At 49.0% G+C, this 10,493-nt stretch overlaps 1 protein-coding gene across 2 annotated transcripts in view; it reads left to right on the top strand.

Moving 5' to 3' along the window:
• LOC121589399 (synapsin) overlaps positions 1 to 8,726 on the top strand; it is a 34,075-nt gene extending 25,349 nt beyond the window's left edge. For both annotated transcript variants that reach the window (XM_041908316.1, XM_041908315.1), the window contains 5 exons: positions 229 to 449; positions 537 to 633; positions 2,569 to 2,736; positions 2,818 to 3,091; positions 3,768 to 8,726. In XM_041908316.1, coding sequence (XP_041764250.1) covers positions 229 to 449; positions 537 to 633; positions 2,569 to 2,736; positions 2,818 to 3,091; positions 3,768 to 3,940 — 933 coding nt within the window. In that variant the 3' untranslated portion in view covers positions 3,941 to 8,726. The remainder of the gene's footprint in view (positions 1 to 228; positions 450 to 536; positions 634 to 2,568; positions 2,737 to 2,817; positions 3,092 to 3,767) is intronic.
• The last annotated feature ends 1,767 nt before the right edge of the window (positions 8,727 to 10,493 follow it).

Raw genomic sequence — 10,493 nt, 5'->3', positions numbered from 1 at the left:
ATGAAAACGCTAGATTTCAGAGGTACAGCAAAGGTGTTGAAATAATACATTCAAGGGAAAGATGATCAATCCAAAAGCGCATCTTAAATGAAACATTTTATTACAAAAAGTTATCATAATCTATTGTAAATTTTTTCACACACAGAAAGTCACTACATTAAACCGTTTCATTTACCAGCTTCTTGCACACTTCTGTAACGATCTCTTCTCTCTGATCCACCATTGCAGTTCACCTGGACCCGGTTCCCGTGCGTGCTGAAGGCGGGCCACTGTCACGGTGGCAAAGCAACCGCCAAGCTAGACAACCCCGGGGCGCTCCAGGATGCGGCGGGCCTGCTGTGCGGCACCGGACTCTCCGACAACGGCTCCTACTGCAGCCTCGAGCCGTACATCGACGCTAAGTTTGACGTGCACATCCAGAAGATCGGCACCAGCTACAAGGCGTTCATGTACGTTCCGGCAGCTGTCCGCGACGAGCATAACTCCGCCAACAAGCGACACTACTAACTGCTCCGTTTCCGTTTCTCGCCCCGCAGGAGAAAATCCATTTCCGGCAATTGGAAAACGAACCAGGGCTCGGCCATGCTCGAGCAGATCCCGATGACGGAGAAGTACAAAACCTGGGTCGACGAGGTAAGTGCACACACACACACACACACACACACACACACACACACACACACACACACACACACACACACACACACACACACACACACACACACACACACACACACACACACACACACACACACACACACATACGACTACGGTGTATTCCTGTCCCAATCCCAAACGATTGAGACATTTCTGGCACGATCGCGTCGTGTATGTACGGTACGGTGGGAAAAACGACACCCTGCTCCTACCTTGCACCTTGCCCTGTGTGCTTGGTTTGTTCTTCATGATCCTCCATGTTTTGCATTTTTTTTTGCATTCGTCGCTCAATTCCAATCCACCCGAATGGTGGTGCGGCCTTCTTTGAACCTCGCGCGTATCCGGGGATTATTTATTGCGCCTAATCTTGACGGCATTAAACGTTGCGTTTGTCGCCGATCGTCTGAAATGATTTATCGACATCATCGTCACCATCATCATCGTCGTGCACTGTACGACATAACCGAATCCAGTTCTGAAAATGGTTGCATGCGTGGAACCCCGCGCCACGACCTCGAAACCGCCAGTCAGGGAACGTCGAGATAATGCACGTTTCGTGGACTGGCCCAGCGGTAAAGATGCCCTTTTAAAGGCACTATCGGGACGCAGGCAGACACGCGACCGTCCACCGGCTACCCAGATCGGCTACACGAAAAGTACATTTCGGTTTTCGTGTGTGGCAAAGTGTGCGAATTTTGCATTCCAGTACCAGCACGAACGGCGCGTTTTGATGTTGCGGACAATCAAAACACTTACGTGCGTTAAAGGTGCGGGCAACTCAATTGAAAAGTTAGTAAGCACCTTATAGTCCTTTCAAGTGTTGAAGCACCAGCATGGATAAAACTCTATTGCATCATGTATCTCCAACGATATTGCAAACTGACATTTGGATGTTGTAGAAAAAGACATTCCTTGTTTTTTTTTACCACGCAAAATCAATTACGAATGGACATTCCTTCATGCAAAAGATGATCCATGTCATTGGCGTGTCCAGACAATGCGACATAACGCCAGACGCATCCACTTTGGTTGGGGTTTGATTCCCTCAACCGCCTCTATCTCACCCAACCTCGAACACGCCAAGACGAAGGAATTCGATTCGTTGCGTAGGCGAGCGCGTGCAACCGATGGATGGATGGATGAATGGACGAGGAAGACCTTTTCCAGCTGCCACTGGTTTCCTACACATCGATCACAATCTGACTCCGCTATACGACGAATTCCCTCTTGGCGCGATGAGTACAATACTCTATAATTAAATCAACCCATCAACCACAGCCGTGCGGTTGGCCTGAAGGGCGATCCGATTCGTGCACGCTAATGGCGAGGAATCGCGAGGCGATGATCTCAGCTCGAACCTCGCCCGCAAACGCACCAGATGTCAAGCGCCGGCGGCACGTGCGTGCACAAATTCCTAATGCGGCCAGTATTTTGCGATACTTTGAGGCCTGCGAACGTTGCGAGCGAAACAGCGAGGGAAGTTAAATGACTCAATCAATGACGTTTTCGGTCGTCCGCGGGTCAGCGGGTATGATACGGGCAATCTGGATCCGAGAACAACCGAAACGAGTGGGTTTAATTTGAGAGTATAAACTGCTTCGAACAGTGAAACCGGATGTACATTATGACTAAGGAATGCCGCAAGTACTAGAACGTGGCGATTAAACCACAAAGCGACGGAGAATGGATCCACTCACGCGGCCCAATGGCTGACTAATTCCAAAGTGTGTTTGTTTGTGTTTTGTTTTGGTTGATGCTTTTGATTAAATGGCGCATCAATTAATTGTGTATATGTCTCCCACCGTTCCCACGAATTGGGCGCCCACTCCATCCCTCTCCGGGGCTGCTAAGCAAATCACGGCGCTCCAACGCGCACGCTGATTAATCGCTTCCGCTCTCGTTGTGCCACAGGTGTCCGAGCTGTTCGGTGGCATGGAGGTGTGCGGTGTTGCCGTCATCGTCTCCAAGGAGGGCAAAGAGTTTATCATCAGCGCGGCCGACTCGACGTTCCCGCTCATGGGCGACACCCAGGAAGAGGATCGTCGCCAGATTGCGGATCTGGTCGTCGGACGCATGCAGGTAAGCGTTGGCACGCGTTTGGAATGCCGTTGAAGGGTGAATCTCTCGCTACTCTCACCACTCTATCTGTCCGCCATCTAGAACGTCTGCCGTCCTTCGATGATGACCAAGGCCGTCTCGCGCAGTTCGATCTCGTCGCGCGGCACTAGCCCGACGGAAGATGCGCCGCCGGTACCGATCGGTACGCGCCCGGTCCCGGTTGGTGGCGGTCCGCCACCGATCCCGGAGCGTACTACGCCGGGCGTTGGCTCGATCGGACGCCACGGTAGCTTCAGCAGCCAGTCCGGCGAACCACCGGAGCAACCGTCCGAGCGGGCACCAACCCTGAACTCGGTGGGACGGCGCGACTCGCAAGGTAGGTAGTCAATTGCTGAAGGTTATTCAACGATCCCGCAGAATGTTAACATGGACATCAACGACAAGTCTTTATGGTGATCATAGATTATATAGATCAGGAATCAGCAAGTTCATCGAAATACTAGATTGATCAAATTGAAGAGAATTGCAGGGTCAGATCTTTAAAAGAAGATTCAAGATTTTAGATTATTTTGTATTTCCATGGAACATAAATTTCATGTATCAGAATCAGATGATATAAACATGTTGCTAAATAATTCCTTACTGATGTGTCAAGGTTATAGTCCGATTAGCGGTTCCAGAAACATTCCAAAAGGTCATAAATACAGAAAAATGAGCTGTCTGACTTTGCGCTGTATCATTTATTTATTATTTTGTTTCTTTATTTTTTACCAGATTTTAAACTTCAATAGAAAGCTTTAGAGCAAAAAGTTCTCTGAACGCGATTGAGCATGAAATATCGTGAAGTAAACTGATAAATAATTTCTATTTATTAGTTTGATGTATTTTTTACTTATTTTTCATTTTTGAGATTCAAATTTGAGCAAATGTAGTAAAAGTTCCTATCCTGTCGTTGAAATTCAGTCAAATTACACATTTTTCTTTTTACAATTTTTACATCTTTTTTTTGCGTGATAACAAGTGACAATAATCGCCTGCTTTCTCCCTCACAGCATCCCAGTCGAGCAGCGTGTCGGGCGTATCGTCCGCGTCGGCCGCCCGTTCCGGCGTCGGCAAGGTGCCAGCTGCCGGTGCCGGCCCTGGCGGTCCCTCGGTCGTGGAGGACGCGGAGGACACGATGAAAAACCTGCGCAAAACGTTCGCCGGCATATTTGGCGACATGTAGGATTTGGCTAAGAAGAAGAAACAGACCCGCGGAGGCAACGACATCAGCAGCAGCAGCACGGCCGGCAGCGCCACCGGCAGCGTGCTGAGCACGCGCGAAAGCTCGATCGACAGCGTGCTGGTGCGACCGGGCGCCGAACCGACCGAGAAGCCGCCCGGCGACCGGCCGCCACCGGTCCACCAGCAGTGCAACGGTGCGCCCGGCCAGCCGTACGTCGGTGCGGCGGGCAGTGGTGGCGGTGGCAGTGCTATCGCCGCCAGTGCGCCGTCAGTCACCAGCACCACCGCCGGCAGCATCAGCAGCAGTGTACATAAAGTCAATGTTTCTTCTTTGGATGGTACCAGCGCATCCACCAGCATCAGCAGCGGCAGCAGCATCACCAGCAGCCAAAGCACCTCCGCGGAACCGAAGCGCCCGGCGTACGATCCGGCGCTCAGCGAGCGCATCAACCCCTTCGACAAGGAGGCGCGGATCGCTGGGACGCCCGGGCGCAGCGCCAGTGTGAGCGGCGCGACCGGCCACCCCACTAGCAGTAAGATCACAACCAACGACGACACCGCTCGTTACACTATACAGCAAGGTATCAGGGAACAACCATCGCTAACCGGGCGCTTCCAGGCACCCGCCGCCGCCGCCGCCGTCACCGCCGGTGGTGCCGGTTTCGGTGCAGCCGTCGTCCCACCGCCGGTCACCCTGCCCGCCACTGGCGCTACAGGCGCAACGACCGCCTCCTCAGCCACCTCCTTCTCCGCCACCTCCTCCTCCTCTGCCTTCTCATCTTCCACCGTTTCGTCCTTCTCCGCGTCGGGCTCGTCCGGCTACTCGAGCGTCACCAGCGGCGGCCTGCCGACGGCCTCGGCCCCGGGTTCGGCCGCTGCCGGCGCCTCCGCCACCGTACCGACCAGCGAACAGCGGAAGCAAGAGTTTGGCCGCACCAAGCGTGCGTCGTCCGACGCGGAAATCATCTTCGGCGACCGTGGGCCCGAATTTTTCGCCAAGCGCTACGAGCGAGCCGGCGGAGAGTTCCGCCAGCGCACCGAGTCGCTCACGGATGCGGAGCTCATCTTCGGCACGAGCGCGGTGACGGGGCCGGCGGCCCCCACCCCACCCAACAGTGCGGCTCCGTTTTCGCCCGCCGCAAGCAGCACCGGATCGGCGGCGGGACGGTACGGCACGTACGGCAGCCGGGACAGTGCCAGCTTCAGCAGCACCACCACCTCCGACACGGAGTTTGCGTACGGCCGGAAGGACCCGAGCATGCTGACCAAGAGCATGTCCGTCGCGTCCGATCGATCGACAAGTGCGGCCCGGCCCTGGGCCCGGCCGGCGGTGCACGAGGACGACGAAGAGCTGGATTTAAAGTAAATGCGCGGGGCGTGTGTCCCGTGGCGGCCCGTTCCTGTTTCTGTCTCGCCTCCCCTTTGATGTTCTTGTTCCGCGCGGCGGCTTTCCCCTTCCTGTTGTGTGCCGGGGTACCCACATGACCCGTTCGCCCGTTCGCTGTCTCGCGGGGGGGATGGCAATGTTATCTGATAAGCTTTTAAATGTAATACCGATAACCAGACACACTCACACACAGGACACATACCCGAGTACACAAAAACTCACACACACACAGCGACACGACACATGCAGATGGGGATCTCTTCCGGGCACTGCGCCGGGCGCGAGAGATCTGCCAAATTTGCCTCTGACGTTTCCTGGTTTCAAACAGACCGAACGAAGAATTGCGAACGGACAAACCGACAGGGGACCGTCGATGGGAATGCCAACGTGAAAGGGTGTTTCGGTACCATCGGTTGGAAAGCACTGGACAGTACGGCACAGGACCGAAAGAAAGGGGCAAAACAACTGTAAACTATAAGCGATATTCACATAACTTCTAAAAAAAAAAATCTGGCTCAGCCACGGAATGCCCAATGCCCTTACGGCGGCCCTCTTATCGAGCAGCTTGTTGCAAACCGAGGTGGCTCAGTTTTGCGCACAAACAGATCCGAAAGAGGTTTTGCCTTCGGCAATACAAAGTAAGCATTGAGCGAGCCACAGGACGAGGGGCAGTTTTCGTTTGTCCTTTTTCCTCGCCTACTAGTGGGTACCATTATATTCTCCTTAAAAAAAAAAAAAAAACAAATAATATTCCATTGAAGGATTCACAATGAGAATGATCAAAATGATGTGCGATCGATCAACATTACCGACACAAGTACGAGTGCTCCGTGGTGGAGTGTAAGCTATGTGCTGCAAGCAATCGATGTACGATCGGAGAAGACGAGCCACTGTGTTTGCTATACTTAAATGTCCTATGCATATCATTGTGTCATCCCCTTTTGCTTGGTAATTCATTCAAACGCTATTTGTGCTTGTTTGTAGCGCGTTGATTTGCCGCACTGCCGAAATTACCTTACTACGACTGATTAGACGTACTGGTTTTTTTTGTTTGTTTGTTTGCCAGCCGGAAGGAGCACCCTCTAGAGCACGACACGAGCGATCCGGCACAGTTGCCGTCTCCGTTGCACCACTAGCAAAAACAGTTACATTTAGACGTTCGAATTGGTCGTTGGCACCATTGCGCGCACACGGTAGAAATGCTCACTTCCGGCTCGCCTAGCTAGTTCTACACCGATGCGCAAGCACAGTTGCGTTGCGTTTCTCTAAAAACATTTAAAAAAACAAACATGTCAGTATTGATTTTAATTCGTAAGACATTAACTACTCAACTAACGCTAATCGTTTACTATGCTCTTGGCTAAAAAGTACTTGCGTGTAAGGGAAGCAAAAACACACGCAAATTATACACAAACACTCTCCCTATCTTTCTCTCTCTCACACACACTCTCTTCCTCACCCGTATACACGTAAAGCATGATACAGCATGAAAGGCTAGCGAAGGGAAAGGCGCAACCTGTCGAGAAATGCACAGCGGCTAAGCTGGGCAAGCGTAGCCACTTTCCTTCGAATCCACTTTTCTCCCAGCGTGCGGCATGAATGAATGTTGTTAGATTAATAATAATTACAATTTAAAATGCTGCTCTCCACCATTCCATCCCACCCGCCCGCCCGCCCGCCCGTGCGGTCGAGCCGTTTTGACGAGCGGGCCAAGATCGATGTCGCTACGATCACGTGTACCGCGATTCGCACAAGTGTGTACGGGCGGGCTGGGTACTGGGTCAGAGTGGCCAGAACGCCAGTACATTACATATATCATATGAGGACAATATATTATTAAGATATGACTAGTTGATATTTACACAAATTCTACACTAACAGACAGCCTGGACGGGGAGAGGCAAGGTAGAGAAGAAAAAAACCCACTGAAAGGAAGGTGTGCAGAAAGGCGCGAACTGAATGCGAGTGACAAAATGGAAACAGAAGAATGGAAGAGGCTATGAGAGTAGGAAAAGTGCTATTTACTCATCTCATGCATAATCCCCAAGCTGTAATTGGAAATGGTTAACTATAATTGCTGCCATCAATTGATAATCCTGCGTAAGAAGAGAAAAAGAGAGTATCTATCAAATTAAATATTCCCGTTTGAGCAAATGATTCGAATGTTTGCCACTGTTTATTGCTATCATTCCCAAAATCCTCTCAAAAAAAAAAACAAAGAAGCAAATACACAAATAACGTTTTTCTTCTGTTCTTTTGAAGTCTTACTGTTAATGCTATTAATGGGTGGGAATTTTTAAACATATTCTACTACCCAAACACTCTTCTATACCTGTGAAAGTGTGTTATTGTTGTGTTGTGTTTGAAATTAAACCTACGCTTCGTGCACTGGCCATCAAATACAACACCCTTACTACCCTTTTTAATTTAAAGAAATATATTTTTTTAATTGTTTCTCCGTGCAATCGTTACCGTCACCACAAAACAACTACAATAGCACCAAAGAATGCAATCAGTGTGTTCATGTTTTTGCAGTTACGAAACCGAACCGAATAATGCATTTATTATGTACGGGCAGAGCGCGCAGGAGGAGGGCAGGGTTGATGATATTATCGTATATATACATAGGCAAAACTAGCACTGTAAGCGAAGCATGTCAAAGAATATCAATGTAATAGTGTTGTTGTTTCAATCGTTAAACAAATAATCTTTCTCCCTTTTTGCTGCTGGCGCTATGCAACGCCTCGCCCCAAACCCAACAAAAACCCCCAAAAACCGCCATTCCTCTCCGATCGCATTACGCGGCGTGACCGATCATCAGTGCACGATCCGTGCCGCGATTTTGTGTACGTATGTGTTTGCGTGTTGCGTCTGTGTTAGAATTATGCAAATAGAGACAACGAAATTAAAAGCAAATATGATGTGTTACAGTTTGTTAATCAACAGGACGGTACGTTTTCGTGTGTAATGTGTCTGTAGGTATGTGTTTGTTTGCTTGTGTGTGAGCAAAACCCCTAAATTAAAAATGATCACTAACACCGAAATGCCACGGCGAGTGATGCTGTATTCCAAAAAAAAAAACCATTCCACTCTTTGCTTCACAGCGATTGTATCATCAACGTTCAAACAACGCCATCAACTCTCGTTTTGCTTACACTGCAGTTGTGTGTGTCGCTATGTTACGGCAAACAAACGCTACATGCAGCAGACAAACACATACAAACAGAAAGCTACATTCATTGATGTACTATGAGGATGTAATTTAAAATGTTACTGTTAAAACACAATGCAACCATACTCATATGCAACCCCGCAACAACTCCGAGCAAATCCTTTCCAACAGCGAACCATTTAATGTGCGTGTGTTAAAGAACATTTTCGTTTGCCGATGGCTCGATGCGATACAGACAGGATTGATAATATTATTATTACTGAATATATACTATACAAACTGAGTGGTGAAACAGCATACAACCAAAACGTAATCAATTACAATTGCAGCAAAGCAAAACCAACACAATGGAATACGAGACTTACAGTAGATGCGACAATGTTTCTAGAAGTATAAACTTACACTAGCTACAGAATCAATGTTGAACATAAGATATTAGAGTAACCGGTACCACTAAAACCTTGCGAAAGCTAACACAATAACAACGGAGGAAAATTTACCCAAAACTAATACCACATTAGCAGCAGCATCAGCAGCAGCAGCAGCATAATGCATAATTTAACTGATCATCTGGCACAAACACATAGACACACAGCCATAAACCATGACTCCGTTTGGGAAAAGGGATACGTTAGTGTCGTTGGGCAACCGATAACCGTAAAATACAATGGAAGTAATATTAATTATCCTAGCTAAAACCAAACCAAGCAAATACTGAAATGGAAGTTACGAAAATAAAGTAAACAAAACGTGCAAGTGTGTTGTTGCGATTGCTTTTGTGTAAGGGAAGAAATCGAATCGGACTGTCGTGAGCCAGGCGTGGGATTCGAAACGGTAAGTGTTACGCAGGAAGGTATACAATACTTTACAATAAGGTTTTCTTAAACACTGGAACTATCATTGATAATGATCGGCCTTCAACGGAGAGGACAATCGTTGATTTTTATTTGCTCCATTGAATGATGGCGAAGTTCTATGCATGTGGTTCAATTGCGGTTTTTAATCCAGTCCGTTGTCTTTAAGACAGTCTATTAGGAGACTGAATGCAAAGCCATTCAATAATATATGCAATATGGAGCCTACACCGGACTAAAACGCGAAGCAGCAAAATTTGGATTGAGAATCAATGCGACGAAAACGAAGTACCTGCTTGCCGGAGGATCAGTCCGTGATAGGGCTCAACTGGGAAGCAGTGCATTAGTTGACGGCGACAAGCTCGAGATAGTAAAGGATTACTGCTAGTTCGGCATAATCGTGCATACTATGGGCTGCACCGACTGCTGAGAGCCAGAAGTCTTCGACTAATCCTCTATAGTCACGAGTCCTGGACCATCCGAGCGGAGGATGCAAACGCTCTGGGCGTGTTTGACCGACGTATCCTTCGGACCATCTTTGGCAGTGTGTTCGAGCATGTAGCGTGGAGGAGAAGGATGAACCACGAGCTTGCTGAGCTGTACGGCGAACCGAGCATCCTGACGGTGGCGAAAGCTGGCAGGATACGATTGCTGGGGCAAGTTATGAGGATGCCGGTCATATGCCCTGCCAAGAAGGTGTTCGACAGCGATCCCTAGTTTGGCATGAGACGCAGGGGAGCACAGCGAACTAGGTGACTGCTTCAGGTGAAGCGAAACCTGTCGGAGATCGGGTTTTCTACATGGATGGGAGGCTGCAGCCAGGGACCGAGCATCCTGGAGACTGTCCTCTGGATGACTGGAGCATCCAATGATTGTAGACCAGGCCATATTACCACGACGTGCTCTATCGTGAGCAGGTCAACAAGAGAGAGAGAGAGAGAGAGAGAGAGAGAGAGAGAGAGAGAGAGAGAGAGAAAGAGAGATGCTATTGATTAGCTTAATTCGTCTCTTTTTGGGATCACTGTTTAGTCTCCGTTTGCTTTGATTAATGCTAAATGCTTTAATTTGATTTAAAGTTGTATTATTGCATGCAAGTCTGCTTTGCTGCATAATAAGAGATTTCACGTCTGACATGTAGGTG

This window comes from Anopheles merus, chromosome 2R, assembly GCF_017562075.2.
Source record: "Anopheles merus strain MAF chromosome 2R, AmerM5.1, whole genome shotgun sequence".
Taxonomy (NCBI): domain Eukaryota; kingdom Metazoa; phylum Arthropoda; class Insecta; order Diptera; family Culicidae; genus Anopheles; species Anopheles merus.
The sequence above is the reverse complement of the archived record's forward strand: the minus strand, read 5'-3'. Positions and strand labels throughout refer to the sequence as shown.